Raw genomic sequence first — 17,968 nt, 5'->3', positions numbered from 1 at the left:
TGGGAGATGCCATATTGGAAACGGGGGCAGCTGAAACGGAGACGTCGCTCGCGCTGCTGTTGCTCGAGCTCACGCGAACGAGGAGGAGAGGAGCAGAAAAAAAAAAAAAACCCAGAGGGGGGTCTCGAGGAGGAAGAGGCGACATTAAAAAAAAACTTGGGACAGGTAAGACAGGTGACGGAGCGCGAGCTGTTCCCGGAAGGCTTTTATTTTGCTGTTTTCTTATCATCGTTATGTCGACGGAATAAACAACCGGAGTTATGTTGGTTTCTTCTCCTCCTCCAAACCCTGAAGTGCTCTCGAGCTGGTTTCTGTAGAAACGGGAGGAGGACAGTCGCGAGCGGGTTTTTTTTATATTTATTTATTTAGGGGGGGGTGGAGGTGAAGGTGGAGGTGGAGAGAGGGGGCTCGCGAGCACAAGTTGTTTGAAAGTGTCTCTCACGCGCTGTAATTAGCAGCTTTTCACCGGTGGAGAGGGACGCTGCTGCTGTCTCGTGGCACTCTCGGTAATATTACGTTGTTTTCCCTCAGTGTGTGTGTGTGTGTGTGTGTGTGTGTGTGTGTGTGTGTGTTATTAACTGTTTGAGGATCAGTTTTAATAATAATGTGTTTTTCTTTTTTAATGTGAAGTTTTTAATGTTGTTGCGGATGAAGAAGGCAGCAGGAGGTTTTTCCCGCTGTCATTACCGGACACGTGAGTCATTTTTTGGGGGATTTTTTTAAATATTTTATTATTTTTTTTTATTCCCGTCAGGCTGGAAGGTGCGCGTGAGAAGAGCCACCGGAAAATACCGGACACTGTCAAAATGTCACCAAAAAAAAAAAGAAGCAGTTTCAACATGGCGGGTGCTGCGGGAGAGAGAGGGGAGGGGGGGGGAGGGAGGGAGAAACTGCGCCTTCAAAATCTTTGAACGAGGAAAAAATAAAACGACGGCACATAAAAGGCCCGGTTCGGTTTCTTTTGGTGGAAACTAACGAGATTTAATGAATTAAATTCAAAGTGTGCGTTTGGTGGTTCCGTGGGAGTTTTTTTCCGCCGCAGTTGTGAGTGTGCAAAGTACACTACCGAGTTACACCCTCATCTTCCTCATGTGCGTTTCCTCTTTCACTTTATCCAGAAGACAGACACATAAAGCGACGTTATTCTCAGCTTTAAAGGGTCACATGTTGATGGTTTCTCTCAGTTTGTATTGGGTCTCTGCGGGTAAACTCGCGATGATTAAGCAGATAATTGGATTAAACTGTTTAATTATTTCTCTTTTTGCGGGAGGTCTGAAAATCCCGCTCTGAGGATTAAACGGAAACAATACAGACTGTCCGTTATGGAGCCGGTGCAATGAATAAATCATGCTGCTAGACTTCTTCTGCTTGCTCCAAATATCAGAGGGAAGCTGCAGAGGAGCACTTTAAAGGGAGAACATAAGCATTAGGGTAAAATAGATATATCTGATGCTTCTCTCTGATTCAGGTTCTTTATGGTTTGGGGAGTTTTACAAAAACCCAACAGCCATTTTTATCATCATTCATCAGGTTAGGATGAGACATTGTTTGTTAATCTGCTGATTGTTTCCTCACAAAGACAATCAGTGAGTTATAATACAGTCAGGATGCTTCTCTCTGTCTGTCTCTCTGTCTGTCTCTCTTTCTCTGTCTCTCCCTCTGTCTCTCTCTGTCTCTGTCTCTCTCTTTCTCTAATGCTCGGCCTGCAGGCTATTTGAATAAGGGGAGGACTCAGGCAAATACCTTTCCTGCTCTCAGGTTGTGTAGGATGGACGTCTTGTGCAGTGTGTGTGGTGTGTGTGTGTGTGTGTGTGTGTGTGTGTGTGTGTGTGTGTGTTGCAGGAAGTTGTTTCCAGTCTCTGTTGTTGAAATAAAAAAAGCTCCGGGCTGACGGTGTGGATTTTATAGACGTTCTTTGATGGATAAAACCTCTTAAAGCCTGTCGGTTCAGTGAGATTCTACAGAAACAAAGAGCTCCAGAGTATCTAAAGATTAAATGAATGATTCCTAATTAATGTTATATGATAGAAGTGATATTTATTTTGGTTTAAATGAACGGTTTGATTGTATTTCCCGTCTTTGCCGAGCAGTTTTGTGTAAAATGAATTAAAGGCCGGTTGAGTTCGAGTACCAGAATTTTAGCATTTAACACTCGCTACCTCTTTTAATACCAACAGTGAAAATAAAGAGAAGTCCCAGGAACACAAAACAAGACCAGTAGATTTTCTTCCCCTTTGTTTCCTCTGAGCAGCCTCGGGATGAAAATATGACTGTCAACTGTTTCTTTTAATAGCGTTGGTTCTTCTAATACTATCAAATGAAAGCGTTTTATTGTTTTAAACACACAACGTCGGGTTTCGTGATGAAGTTAAACGAAAAATTTAACTAAAAGCTGCTTTTTCACATTATTTTAGACTGTTATCATTACAGTATTTATTCATTCAGTCATTTTATTTTCAGTTTATTTGGGTTTTGCACTCAACAAGAAAGGTATCTAACACAAATACTGGAGTCAGACAACAGCAGACCATACAGTCAGACTAAGACAAGGAAAAAGAGAAAAAACAACAATAAAAACTAAACAAAACACAAACAGAAAACATCCAAATACCAAAACCTTCTCATATGATCTCCAATAAAGTCAATAAAAATTAATGTACAATATTTAAAAAACAGTTACTCTCAGACATTAGCAAGAAAAATGAAGCTGGACTGGATATTAAAGCTGCACTAGGTAACTTTTGGGGAAATATTTATTGTCACATTTGCTGAAACTTGCCCTAAATCCTGACAGTAGAACACGAGACAGATAATCTGTGAAATAATCAGGTTCCTCTGGCTCATTCTAGCGCTCCTAATGGCGTTTACAAGAATCCACCAGGCCCGAACGGAAACAACCAATCAGAGTCGAGAAAGATAGTTAATTGTTGGGGATTTCTCAGAGGCAGACCTTTTTAAATTAGCAAAATAAAATGACAAAAATGGTCCAAAAAAAACCCTTAAACACACAGACATGTGTCAGTATCAGCCCTCCCTCCTGTCCTCTCTCTCTAAACTAAAACAAACCCTTCAGCTTGAATCATTCTTAGATAACAACGAAGCAGGTGGAAACATCGTCTCTCTCCCTGTCGACGTGCGCGTACGTGGCGGCGGCACTGCTGTTTGCACTTCATCATTTTACAGTTATCTGATCTCAGCGAGCATCGTGGGCCGTCGTAATTGGGCGGGAGACACACAGGCTGCATTGTGCACACGTCTGTGTTAAAAACTGCGGGAATCAAGAGGAAGAAACAGAGGACAAATTGTTATATCGGGGCCTCCTGCTGCCAAGAGGAAACAACTCTTGGATGGGTCTAAAAGAGGAGAACCTAATAGGGAGTAATGCAATAAAACCCAAGCCATGCAGTGGTAGTTAATCTCCTAAATCCCCCATTAAATCTTTGGCATGGATGGGTTTAGGGAAAGGCAGGAGGACAACATGTGGATGCCCAGCGCCCCACCAGGGGCTAATCAATAAAAAAAAATCCCAATCTGAGACCAACGGGGGCACAAATGTCCTGCGTCTGAGATTAACTCTCCCAGACCAGCTTAATCCCCCCGGTGCCCAATCTGGCCCTTTTCCTCCGGGACGCTGAACTCCAGTCGGAAGCTGCCCCCAAAAAGAGGCGGCTTGTTTTAGAGATAAAGACTCAGATGGTTGATATTTTCTGAACAAATTGCAGATTGTTTCCTGTCCCAGAGGGATTTTATAAAACCTGTTTAACCAGTGGGAGCTCAGAGAAGTTGACCTTTTAATTTTATCTTCCAGCAAAAGTACATTTTCTTGTTTGTAGATAAACTCCTGGTCCCACCTTTATATGGAAGCTTGTTTCTGCCAATGTGACGGGGAAGAAAAGATTCTGTAAGTCATTATAATGAGAAACATTATCAAAATAATGACTTTATCTTAAAATAATGACTTTATCTTAAAAAAATGACTTATTATCTCAAAATAATGGGAAACTTTATCAATATATCGACTTAGTATCTGAAAATATTGACAAAGTTTCTCATTATTTTGAGATACTAAATCAATATTTTGAGAAAGTTTCTCATTATAAGGACTTACAGAAGCTTTTTCTTCCATCACATTGGCAGAACTGTGCTTCCATAACTTTTAACTGGTGTTCAAACACAGAAAATCTATTTTACGAGCTCCATAGTGGGGAGAAATCATCTTTTTTATATTTTTTTAAACGCCTGTGCACATAAATCTGGGTCGACTTTGCGACATGAGAACATTCTTTAAGACCTTTGGGAACCGTATTAACTTGATAAGAAGAGTGAAACATGGGACCTTTTTAAATTCCAGAGGGTATTCAAGAGTTTGCAAAGACAATAAATATGTCAGGGTGACTTTTGGGGAAATGAGCAATGCAGTTCATAAGTATTTGGACAATGACACACTTCCTGTTTCTGCTCCAAACTCCCTCCTGCACTCTGTGTTTGCAGACTTTCAGATTTAAGCTTTTGAGGGTGTTCACATCTGTATTGAGTAATCAGTGTGGCCCCTGTTTTTCTACATGTTGCCTCCAGTTTCTGACCGGCGCAGGAGGACAATGACAGGGCTGCAGTTCCCACACTTTTCATTTGGTGTGGTTGTTGAAACCCTCAAATTAAAGCTCAAAGTCAGCACTTTAACCACACGATCTTTGTTTCGTTTTATTTCAAGTCACTGTGCTGGAGAATACAGCCAAAGCAATGCAGAAATTCATTCATCCGCTGAATGTACGACCTCTGAAATGCTTCATTTTCATTATTACTTTACATTTTTGATAAATAAATTGAATTATTTAGTGTATAAAATATCAGAAAATAGTAAAATTAGTCTTCAAATTGCTTCTTATGTGATCAACAGTCCCAAACCTTAAAGATATATTATATATGTAAAACGGTAGAAAATCAGCAAAAAGTCACATAAAATCACTAATCAGTGAATATTTTGCCATTTTCTGTTTGATAAATAACAAATGTTCTGCTGATCAACTAAATGCTTATGAAAGTTATTATTATTGTTATTATTATTATTCTTATTATTCTCTGCCTCAAAAGCTGAAATTGCAGTGAGCATGACACTTGAAGCAATAACTGTAAATAAGGACAAAATTTAAGTTAGTGTTTCGAGTATTTTTCTATTTATTTTATAGTATGAAATATATTTTAATGATTATCGTGTATATTCAGAGATCAGTTTAACCTCCGTCCAACGTCCAGTACAGAGACAGGATGTGTTTAGCCTAGCTTAGCACAAAGGCTGGAAGCGGAGGGAAACTGCTAGCCTAAAATACAACTTCCAACAACTCAAAGCTGCCTCGTTTTTTACATGGTGGTGATATCTCATTTGGTTTTCAAGATATTGACCAATGAGCTTCAGAAAGGGCGTGGCTCAGCACATAAACAGATATAAGTCAACAACCGTTGGGCCGATCATCCCAACACTCACAGCATATGTCCATATAAGTGCCTGAAACATTCCCTGAAAGTTTCATTCAAATCAACCACTAGGAGGCGCCACAAATTCAAAAACATTGGGGCTCGGTATAAAACAAACCAGGCTATAAATCGGAACTTGAATCATCACAAAAATGACAGGATGTGTTGTGTTGGCTTGCGGTTATATTTTAACAAATTGTTGCAACATTAATTTCTGCTTAACGTAAAAAAAATTCCGGGTTATTTGGCCTACTTCGACCCCGCCCCCTTTGTGGGTAATAAAACTAAAACAATACAGCCTTAAGGTAGTTTACCTGAAGTGTTGCAACAAGCTGATTCAGAATAAACTGTAAGGGGGGGGGACGCACACACAAAAACCACTTGAGGGTAATTTGAAGGGGAAAAACCAGGTTCAAGAGCTGCTGTGAACTCCTACTCGCACTCTTTTACTCCGGTCCACTTTAATGCGTCTTAATGACACAACGGCGACGTGTCAATGCTGCCGGGGCACCGAACACTGATAGGCTGTGAGGGAGGAGAAGGGGCAGCGCATGGTGTCATGTGAGCCAAATTAGCTCAGCTTGTTGTTTACGCAGTGGATGTTTGCTGGAGCCACGGAGGGACGTCAGGGGTCTGTGTGGTGGGAGGGGGGCACCCTCAGTAAACACTGCTCAGACAGCAGCTCAGACAGCAGCCCGAGTGCTCGCTGGGTGCTTTAATTTACGCAGGAGTCTCTTTTCATCGGAGGATTGTTGGAGTTTTCCCATTTGGGAATGTCTCAGGATGAGGATAAGGATGTTTTCTGCTCTTTTGGATATCGGTTTCACAGTTGAGAAGTTGTTTTTGTCTTGATTGAGGATGGATGTGTGACGGCGGAGTGCCTCTGTGTTAATTGCCAGGTGTCTGGGAGTGAGTCATGGGTGATGTGACTGCTGGCATACTGTAGGACCGACCGCCAGGCAAGTGACAAACAGGATCTGTTGTTGTGAAGTTGATTGTTTGCACGTATCATAGCGCTAATTATCCAGAAATAAGACAGTTTTACATCAGTGTTTTTGCTTGTTAAGTGTTTTTAAAACTTGAAGTCTTGAAATTAAAACTTACCGACACAAAAGACGGAAACAGACGAGGGAGGGAGACTCGACACTGGTTGAAGTTTCAGTTCTAAATGAATTCATCTGTTTTGATATTTTATTGCTGGTTTTTAAGCACTAATTCTCTGGTTGAAGCTTTTTCCATTGTGAGGATTCGCTCTGTAAACTGAATATCTTTGTGGTTTGTGACTGTTGATTGAACAAGGACTCTGGATGTTTTATAGGCCAAACCATTCATCAGTTAATCGTACAGTTTTCTGTGATGGTTGCAGAATCACTCACTGTGTCACAACTCACTGCCGACAACCTGGAGATTAACATCCGGCTTCTGTGTCAAAATGAGACTTGGCAATCAAAACCTCACAATGTGTTTTCAAAGTGGAATTTCTTTAACATAATGATAACATGAAAACCTGCTGTCTGTAGAGCGCTGTGGGCTTTTCCAGTGACAGATTGCTACAGTACATCTTTCCTGTTTCACAACGTCCACGCCCCCTTTTAGCTAAAACAAACGCTGTAAAGTTCCTCGTGGAAACCAGGAACATCAAACAATAAAAATAAATCCAGTTTTACGATTTTCTTTACTAGTGGTGTTCTGTGGCTTTAGTCCATCCACAGAGAGGATAAAAGGGTAAAGTGTGTGTCATATGTCATCACAGGTTAGTTAATGATGTTACTGAGTCAATGTGAGCAGATTGTGTCTGTAGATTGAGTCAGAAAAGAGTCAGTGATGGTGTGACGGTAGAAATAAAGATTTTACTGTGGGAAGATAAGGCCCGACTCAAAAAACAGACGCTTTTAGAATGGAGTTTGGTTTGACCGCTCGAAAGACCTCAGAAATAATGACAAACAGTGAACGATGTCAGAAATATGAGATTCAGTAAGGTTTTAATCAGAGGTCAGACACTCATCATCCCGTCTTTCTTTCTTTCTTTCTTTCTTTTCTTTATCAATAAGTATTTAATAGTGGAGGCAGCCCGCCTTGCCTGAAGAAAAGAGTTGCTTCACTAACTTTTATGATATATAAGATGAGGCTTTTTAAGCTTCAGCGGCGCCACATTACACAGCAAAGGAAGTTGATAATGATACGAGCTGCTTCACAGTCTGTCTAATTGAGCTCAGCAGGTGATTGATTGATTGATCACATTGTTTGTTTAACAGTAATTAATCCAAACGGCTCCATCTTTTCATTCTAATCAGAAATGTTTCTGTAACTTACAGTTAGAAGGTAGTGCCACTTTAAATGACTTGTAAAAGCAGCTTAATCAATAATTCTTTTAACCTTACAAACTGTGTTTGAGTTAAATGAACTTAATAATGGGACAATAGAGCTGATGAGAGATGCTTTTCATCACACTAACTTGTGCTTCCTCGCGTCGTCTCGAAATCCTTCCTGCTCCGCCATCATGAACGATCTTCCAGTTCCTTAAATTCGATGATTCTTTATTCACACAGTTCATTCTGACAGCTCGTACTCTGTAAGGAGGATTGTGTGCGATAAATAACAATTCACTGGATCATTTAATCTCAAACACACAAAGCAGCAGCTGGTTTTTGTACTTTCTTACGCAGCTCTGTGGAGTATTACTGTAGTAAATCACAACTTTGCTCTGTACAGAAGTTAGAAGATTTAAAAGGAATAAAAAATGATTCAAACCAACAGCAGCTGGTGGCGTCGCTTACTGACAGCGTGGAAGAAAGATTTCTCATTTGACATCACGTCTCTCTCTCTCGCCTCCTCGCTGGGCGGAGCAAAGAAGCGAGGAAAGGAAGTGAGCGAAGGAAGCGAGGAGACACGTTAGTGTAACAAAAAGCTCCCACAGTGTTAACAGTTTCCTTTAAATTGTAAAAAATAAAACCAGAAAATATCAGGAGAATTCACATTAAATAGGCGTCGTGTCATTTCAGGGTCCATTTTCACAGAAACATTTGCTAATTGATTAATTAGCTTAAGTAATGACCTCATTAGTGACACTGATTGCGTGTAATATATCATGGTGATTAACATCTGACAGCTCGTGTCCCTCTTGTACAAAGACACATTCATGCTCATATTTCCTCTTTAAGCTGCAGCCACATTATTCTGGATTATTCTCCCTCCTGATATCTGTTGTCTCGCTCGTGTCCTTCCAGTTTTTCTGCCATGTTTGGCCCTGATTGGTTATCTGATGGAGTTTTTGCAGTGGTATGCAAACACAGGCCCGCAGGCAGGCAACGTGCACAACCTGATATTACAGGCTAAAGGAGAAAAGAGGCTGCAATTAAACAGAACAACAAGCTTCGTTCAATGAGGCTGGAAATTAGCTTGAAAAGTGCAAGATCTTTGTTTTGTTTCTCGTCCTAAGCTTCGGTTGCTAAGTGCTAGTTGCTGCAGTTTTCTCTCTGGACTTCCCTAGAGATCAGACGTCTCCTCCTCCTCTGAGTTTGTGTTGCCTTCTGGAGGTTGGAGTTGTTCGTTTTTCTCTGTTTGCCCTTTCAGCCACCGTGGTCGTCGCTGTTCGTTCACCGCCCACTCCGTTTTGTTTATTCTAAAGAAACTGGAATTGCAAAGTGCATCATTTCCTGTCTGCTAGATTAGTTTGCCAAGGAAATTCTTACCAAATAGTGGGTGGTTATTTGAGCAAATGTCAAAGACTTTCTAAACTCTGTTTAGTTTCTGTCTTGGTTAATCTTAAAAATCAACCTTAAGCCTTAAAGCCTTAAATTCTGGGGGTCAGTGTGCAGGCTGTGGGGTGAAAGGTCATTTAAGAGAAACACTGGAGAGGAGATGGGTCAAGTACTACATTCAGATATATACTCATCAATGTGTCAGAATGCAAAGTGGCTGTGAGGCAAAAGTTGTTATTTTTTTATGCTTATTATATTTCTGGTGGATACTATTGTTTATTATGGATGATTTTATACGTTCTTGTTGATAAATTATTAATTACATGTTCTTAATTTTGATAACCAGGCATTTAATGTCCGTATAGTTGAGGATACATCGCCCAGATAAGGGCATAAAACAGATAATCCCTCACACGTTTGTTTGTTTTGAGGTCTATACGCTAAAGATAACTATTTAAAAAAAGGTAAAAACATTTAATCTATACCCTAAATGGGTAATGTACCTCAGGAACTGTAGTGAGTTAATCAGAAAATAAAGGTCACATTCTGATAAATATCATTATAAAATATCAATTAATGAATTTCCCATTGAAGGGTTAACTGTTTATCTTTCCTGTTCCAGGGCTGACGGGCAAAAGTGAGAGATGCAGTGAAGAAAAACGGACACGCCTCAGGTCAAAGGTTAAACGCTCACCAGGAAGCGAAGGTGCAGGATGCAGTCTCGCATGCAGGAGCAGCCATTGGCCCTCACTGCGGTGAGGTCACACTATCCGACCAATGGGAAAGAAGAGGAAGTGAACACAGGTGAGGGGCTTTACCTTAAACGTTGCCCGGAGGCAGTTCCTCATCAGCTCAACAGGATGAAAGTGTAGCAGCGTCTGCAGAGACAACTGGGGATTTGTTCTGTTTCTTGCTATAAATTCACTTTGTTATTCTCGTCCCCAACAAAAGGAGGAATAGAACATTTAGGGGCCAAGAAACAGGAAGTTGTTGCAACTTCTGTAATTTGTCCCATCGATGGCAAACTTCACATATCAGTCCCTCCCTGAGCACGTTCTTGTTCTTGATCAGGTCCCGCTGAAATTTGGCCAGAAGACTCTTAAGACGTAGATGATGATGTGTTATGATTTCCGTGAGTTTTTGTTGAACGCCGTTGTCGTGGCAACGCGGCGACTGTCAATATATTGCTTTAACAGTTTTGCGCAAAATGGTTCACTAGTGCCCCCTAGAAAGTTTCCAAACATCAGCCCCGCCATGCCGTTTCACCGAGATGTATGAAAATTGGTAGACACACGTATCATATCCAGAACTACAAAAAAACCTCTTGGAGCCATATCTTAAACCCAACAGGAAGTCGGAAATTAATTTTGTGGTCATTTTTGGCAGTTTACACACATTGTACTTTAATGAACTCCTCCCAGGGAATTGATCATTCAGACTTCAAATTTAATCAATGTAATCTAAAGACCTTCACAATGAAAAGCTGTGTGATTTGTGAGTTTTTGCTGGTCGGCGGGCCCGTGGCGTGGCGATGAATTTCAATTTTTTGCGCAGCTTTAATTTGACGTTATCACATCAACAAGGGAGGAAATATGGTCGGCTGTTCTGATCGATTTTAATCACCTTGATCTTTGATTGACTTTGAGGACTGTATAAATGACTCAGAGGGGATTCCTTAAGACAACTTCTGTTCAAACTGGGTGTCTGTGGTCTGATGTGGGGGTCTTTGACTGAGTTCGACTACATTTTAATGCGAAAAGTTTCACACAATTTGAAATAATTTTAATTATTTTTCAAAATGTTTTGACAAAGGAGAAGAGTGGCAACACACACCAGCAGTGTGTTTCTATGTAAACATGCACAATGGTGGCGTATTGATGCAGTTCATTACACATCAACACGTGGGGATACGTTACTGTCAGATGTCCCAGCTCGGTTGCATCCAGCTGCACTGCTGATTGTTAACAGAAACATGTTGTTATTTAGCTTGTGACGCTAATGCTACATAATGTGCAGAATTTAATCCCAATCTTTTTCCTTAAGGGAAATATGTACATGTACAATGAACCCAAACAGTGAACTCTGCAGGAAGTTTGTGTAAAACAGAAGATTTGAATGAATTGTGAGCAGATTATTTCCTGTTTAGGGAACTTTTTATACAATTCTGTGTCTGTATTTTGGATTTTTATCATTTTTAAGAACTTAATAGGCTTATTTTTTGACAAATTCACTGTTTTCTTTTCCCTGACACTTAGCCGTTGCCCTATTAGACAGTTCCAAACAATTTACATTCACTTTCCTTCACAGAAGTGAATTTAATGTTGAGATATAGGCGTTCTGTGTATATTAAGTTAAAAAAATCAAGAAGGACTCGCTACCCCCCCCATGTAAGCTTTGGCTTATGGGGGTCCTGACCCCTGGGCTACCCACAGCTTTTAAACCTTTAAACACTGATGCATCAATACAAATCCATTAACAACGTTCATGAAACGTTCGTGTGTGTTCTGGTCCGACTCTTCTGTTTGACGTACAGCTTGTCAGCTGGGTGAGAAGGGTTAAGCTCTTCCTAAGTGAGCAGACATTACAATCTATCACAACAAACTCCATCAAAGCATCCGCCTCCCAGCGTCCCCTCTCATTAGACAGAGCAGGTTCAGTCTGCACACACACAACAACCTGATACATAATACCTCAAATGTCTCTGTCTCCCGCAGGCAAAGTGAAGAGTTCTCACCTTCAGGAGAAGCATTCGTGGCATTACATTGTGTAACACCACATCCAGCAGGCTCCAGATCAGTGTTGGGCTTGTTACTCTTTCCAAAAGTATTACTTAACATATTACTCCCTGCCAACAGTAATTAGTTACACCCCATAACATTTGTAATTTCTTCGCAAAACTCCTTTTCATGTTCGGCTCTGTGTGAATGTCAGGGTAATCGCCCGTCTATCCGTTTTTTTTCTGCAGCCTGTGAATCCATAAAAGTTACATGGAAAGCTCAAACTGATCATGAGACAACAATCTTTTAAACAATTTCTGTTATTTCGAGCCGACGTATGCAGCCACAAGCTTTATTATTTCCTGCTGTACGCCATTAAACTCAGAATGATGGGAATATTTCCAGCTGCTGAATGTTTCCATCTTCCAAACTGGTTCCCGGATTGGTGACTCCAGGGATGTGATTGGATTGTTTGATTTCAAATCAGTAGGGAGGTTGACAACTAAAGTAAGGTTTTAACATATTTTTGGGGGTGTAACTGTAATATTATTACTGATATTTTATTGGGAATTAGTTCCATTACTCGTAATATTATTACCGGTAATGTCTTACTGCAGCGGTTCCCGACCTTCTTCCTTTTCTATCAACGAGTAAACTGATGGCACCTGACTATGTGATGTATTTTATGGATATTTCATATTTAGTATATTTACAATATCAACACAGAACAACAGATAGTGAACACAGTAACTGCAGGAAGTTTCTGTAAAATTAGCACTTCAAAGAGTTTTCCTGATAATTCTGTCTATATTATGTATTTTCTACTTAATAGGCTTCTTTTTTTGAGTAATTTCAGTGTTTGAAATGTGGAGATAAATACCTACTGTGCATATTTTTAAAGTTTTCTTACACCCCCTAAAATCAAGAAGGCCTTGCAACCTCCTGTGAAGCTTTGGCGACCCCTAGTGGTTGGAGACCACAGTCTTACTTCTGAACACTGCTCCAGACACATTTACAAAGCATCAAAATTGTGTATTTCAACCACTATCCCATAAATGAAATGCACATTAAGCCTCAAGACAACCCTGCTCCTTTTATTGGTGATTCACGGGTGGTTTTGTTCATCCAGATGCAGATTCTATTGAAGAAGAGGCGGAGTTCAACTGGGAGGAGTACATGGAGGAGACGGGGGCCAACGCCGCCCCTCACACCACCTTCAAACATGTAAGTGACTGCGTATGATCTTCACCTCACACTTTAATCCCACCCCCCCCAGGGTGATCCTTTAAACACAGCCTGCTGGATAAGTAGCGTATGCAGAAATCCTTTAACGACATATTGGAGAGAGCCGGGACTTGGCATCGTGGCACTAATGCTGTTCAACAGAGCGCCCGCGTTGGCTTTGTTCTATCATGACGCACGAGTTGTTAGTCGACCTTTGCTGGTTTTTGCAAAACACAATTGAGGGTAATTACTGAAGCGCAAAAAGAAAGTGATACAGTGAATACAAATAGGCACCATGCTGCTGCTGATTTACTGTGTGAGGCACATATTTTAATTTCTTCTTCATTCCTGCGTCCTTGCTCTCAGAGAAGGCGGAGGTTGAAATTATTATCACACACTGCTTATAAAGTCAAATAACTTCACTCTTGCTATGTGTTTTATAATTAGTATCTGATAAAGATCTTTTGTAGGAAATATATCGAACATTTTCACATTGCTAGTAAAAAAAAAGCCTGCAAATCTGACTTTAATCTAGCAGTTAATAATTAATCAATTTGTTGTTTGGTTCATAAAATGGTGAAAAATATGGATTGAGGGCGAGGGGAGTTGCTAAAGGGTGGAAAAAACAAAGAAAGTTGATGCAATATGAATTAGAAATGACACTGGATACTTTATGAAAGGTTCTTATGTTGAAGGGTTTTGCAGGTAGACTTTATGGGAATAGAAACTGGCTTCTAGTCAAGATGTGGGAACATTTTTGGAGGTTTTACTGAAGGAAATATGGTGACTAGGACTGAAACTAATGATTATTTTCTTTATTGATTAATCTGTGAATCAGTTTATCGATTCGTTTGCTCGATAAAATGTCATAAAATTATAAAACGTGTTGATCCCAAAGCCCAACGTTCTTAAATGTCTTCTTTTGTCCACAACGTGAAGATATTCACTTTATTGTCATAGAGGAGAAAAGAAAGCAGAAAATATTCACATTTCAGAGGCTGAAATTGGACAAAAAATGCCTCAAAACAGTTCAATTAACATGTGATCAGTCACATAAAAACAAAAGAGGAAGCAGCGTAGGATCATGGGAGGTTAGGATTCCTTCAGTGTTCATGGTTCAGGAGGTTTCTACCAGGAGCCCAGTTATCCACAGAGGTCTCCTCCTCTCCAAAACAAACAGACCCGCTGATTAAAACCACTAAACACACTGAATAAAGCAGTTCCACCTTAAAAATCACTGCTTCTCCCTCCAGCCTGGACCTGTGATCAGTGATGATGTCTCTGACGTTTACCTACCAGTGAATTATAAGAGCAATTGTGAGCGAGTGCTGTCCTGTTTCAGTCGGGAAAAAGCTGCTTTGTTAAAGAGAGCGTGAACCTTGTCTGTTAGGCAAAGAGCAGCTAATTCACCGTGAGCCTCATCTGATCTTTATCTCGTGTATCTGAGTCAGGAAGGCTCCAGTTCTCAAGAAAACTGATTCATCAGATTTAAAACTAAATGGGCCACAACTTGTTTGAAGTGCAGCCTGCAGGTCCAGGGGGGCGACGGAGGGCAGATTGACGAAAGCCGGCTCGGTTAGTTCAGGCAGACAGTCGCAGTCCAGGTCGGCTGAGAGGTCGGCTGAGAGGTCGGCTGAGAGGTCAGCTGAGCAGCGTGTTGCCATCACCAACCGGGCGGGCGGTTTAAAGTGTCAAACTCACCTGCTTAATCTCTGCCTGCTGCTGTTTGTTGACCTCCTTCAGTGTCTGATCTCATGGCTGCTGCAGAGACACACAGAGAGTGACTGAAATAAGGGTTTTTACAGAAAAAACGCTGACTCAGCTAACCGCTTAAAAAATGTGGTTGCTCCTCATGCTAATGATAAGCTCGGCAGAACTGGTGTGGAGCCAGTGGATGATGATGAAGTCTTACTGTGTTCATAACGGCCACTGAGTTTTACATTCAGAAAACAACCTTTATTTCCATATGCAAACATATAAATATGGTACAAAAGTCACACATCAGCTGAAAGAGGACAGAGGCACCCAGTTGGCCGTATTCTAATCCTTATGTAATCACCCAGGAGTTTAACAAAATAAAAGTCTGTCTGTATGTTGTCGGGTTTCTTGAAACTTTCTCGTTTAAACTGAGACGAACCAGCCTCTTCACATCGGAGGACAGGATCGATGACTGATACTGATGCTCTCAACTTCACTCAGTATTTTTATATCAGGAATATGATTCCTTGTTTCATTTTAGATGTTTCCAGGGAGAAAGTATTGAGTGTAAATAGTGATTTTGCTGTTTAAACAATACAGTTGCTGCTCTAGAAACATCTAGTTTTATTAAAAATCTTAAATTCTGAATTTAAAGGCTGAACTGTACAGCTGATATGTGCTCTTCAGTATTTATTTTATCATCATCATAATATTGAATAGATATTATTAGCAGACATATCAAAAACAGGCCTTTTACAAGCATTGTGTCACTTAACCATTACTATACTTCTACATACTCACATCAGTATACAAAGTACATCATATACTGTACAATCTCTGTTGAGATTAGGGGTGGAAGAACATAAATAATAAAAAAATGTATGACTATGATGACTACAAATGCCGATCCCACTGTCCTGGTTGCATAAAAAAAACAGTTTTTTACTCAGATTTTATGCTTATAGGGTTGTGTTCTTTTATACTTTAAAGTTTTCTTAAAATTAAATTCACATTTTTATTTTAAATCACATTATATTGCGTTGTTTGCAGTATCACAATATATCAGAATGTATTGAATCGTAACCTCTGTGTCTTTGACTGTTGTGCTTTCCATCAAATATACACTTTTCAACCTCTCCCTTCACTGTCAGTCGGTTGCTTTATATTTCTTCTTTACGATCAGCAGTGACACTAATACTGTATTACTGTAAATACAGTACGTCTGGTTTTTAGTGTCTGTATCTGGGCTCTGCAGCTCTAGCACTTCTAGAAAAACATTGATTTGATTTAATATAATAAAACGTTCTCGTATTAGGCAAATAAAATCCACCAGTGGGATCCGAAAAAACTGGAAGCCTTAAAACTAGTAAAAAAAAAAAAGATATAAGCAAGTTTTTCTTATTACAAACAATGAAACTCAGTATTTTAGTCACTTTATGGAGCTAAATTTAAGAATTTGAACCTTTTTGACCTAAAATCTCCCAATAAGACTCAATTTCTTCAGACAGCAGAATAAAAATCAGTGACTTTGTGTTGAATAAAGGAACCTGAAATATTCATATTTTTATCATTTTTATTAAAACAATGAAAAACTAAACATCTGCTTTATTTCCAACTGTGGGACTTCTGTTAAACTGAGAAGTTGTGCGAGTGCTCTTATTCTGAAAATAAGGACAATAACCTGGTTCCTCTGCTGGGACATTATGCAACCATTGTTGTTACTGGTTAAATCGAGCTGAATATTAGCTGGAAGATCTCATTTAGACACAATTAGAGATATATTCTTTAATGCAAAACCATCTTGACAAGATTATTTTTCTTTACTTTAAATCTTCTCAACCTAATTGTATTGAACCTGTTGACAGCACTGATCTCAACCAGAGTCAAATCAATATCCACGATATTGAGGCGTCATTGATCCAACTTCTTTCAACCAGCAGTGAAGTTAAAAATCTGGATTTTTCATGACATTTCATCTTTCCTCCTCCCCTCCAAAAAAAACCTGTTACCAAACAATTACAGAGCTTTGCCTCCATTAACATGTTACATCACAGCAGAGCAGCCAGATGGGCGCAAGTGGTTGATCCTGAATGCGAGGTTTTTATCCACCTCAGCTGACTCCGATGGAGCAGCTGTCTGCCCCGATGAGGCTCAGGACGCCGCCGCCGTCGCCGCCGCCGCTGCCGGTGGGGCCACCGCGTCTGCTGGAAGATTTAAGATTTAAAGAAGTGTGTCGGCGTTACAGTTCCTTACATCACTCGCAGCAGTAGTAAGGGGTGAGATTAGAATACGTGGGTTTTATGAGCGACACAAACTGTCCTGCGTGGTGATTTCGAGCGGCTGAGGTCTCTCGGGAAGCTAAATTGCCTTGTTGGTAAGTGGATTGAGTTACTGGGAAACAGACCATGAATTCCCCAGAAATATGTGATTCAGTAAAGTGCAGCTCTCATCTCGCTCTCCCTCTCTGCCTGAACAAATTGAAACAGTGATTTCTCTTGGGCCTGACACACACACACACACACACACACACACACACACACACACACACACACACACACACACACACTCACTCACAGAGGCAGTGTTTGCTGCCCGTAGCTCTCTTACATAAGCCAACCAGAGTGATACAGCACGTTTGCATTGTTGTAGCAGGAAGTCACGGGGCCATTTGTATTGTGTTTATTTCTAAGATGTTGGCTTTTTCCATTCACTTCTGAGTGTGTGCGTTTGTGCGAGTGTTGAATGCGAACATCCTGTTGGGCTTGTAAGTGTTCTCAAGAATTGTATGGCAGCCTGTGGCCATGGTGGAAACGCATTATGCTGCGCTGCATTCACTGGCGTACAGATTTATCACTTTCTCTGCTCAAGGACACGCTGAAATGCTGAGTGCAGAGGTTTAGAGTCCCCAGCTTTATTAATTACACTTGATTATTAACTAAAATTCACCTGTATGTGTTTATCTATCAAGTAACAATCAGTCTGAATCATTGCTGGGAGATAGTCAGCCTATATAATGGCTTCATTTATTGCCTATTTAACAGTTATTATAAACATAGTACACAAATTGTTTGACTTTTTAGTGGATAAAAAACAACCACTTTCCTATCAAAATACATTTCTGTACGTGTAAATCCCAGAAAGAAAGGAGAAAGTCAT

At 40.3% G+C, this 17,968-nt stretch overlaps 1 protein-coding gene across 1 annotated transcript in view; it reads left to right on the top strand.

Moving 5' to 3' along the window:
• Positions 1-17,968, top strand: part of sfmbt2 (Scm like with four mbt domains 2) — a 53,417-nt gene continuing 35,449 nt past the window's right edge. Inside the window, 3 exon segments of the mRNA XM_051419851.1 lie at positions 1-165; positions 9,796-9,977; positions 13,020-13,114. Of these exon segments, the coding sequence (XP_051275811.1) occupies positions 9,887-9,977; positions 13,020-13,114 (186 nt within the window). The 5' untranslated portion in view covers positions 1-165; positions 9,796-9,886.

Source organism: Dicentrarchus labrax, unplaced genomic scaffold, assembly GCF_905237075.1.
Source record: "Dicentrarchus labrax unplaced genomic scaffold, dlabrax2021, whole genome shotgun sequence".
Taxonomy (NCBI): domain Eukaryota; kingdom Metazoa; phylum Chordata; class Actinopteri; family Moronidae; genus Dicentrarchus; species Dicentrarchus labrax.
The sequence above is the reverse complement of the archived record's forward strand: the minus strand, read 5'-3'. Positions and strand labels throughout refer to the sequence as shown.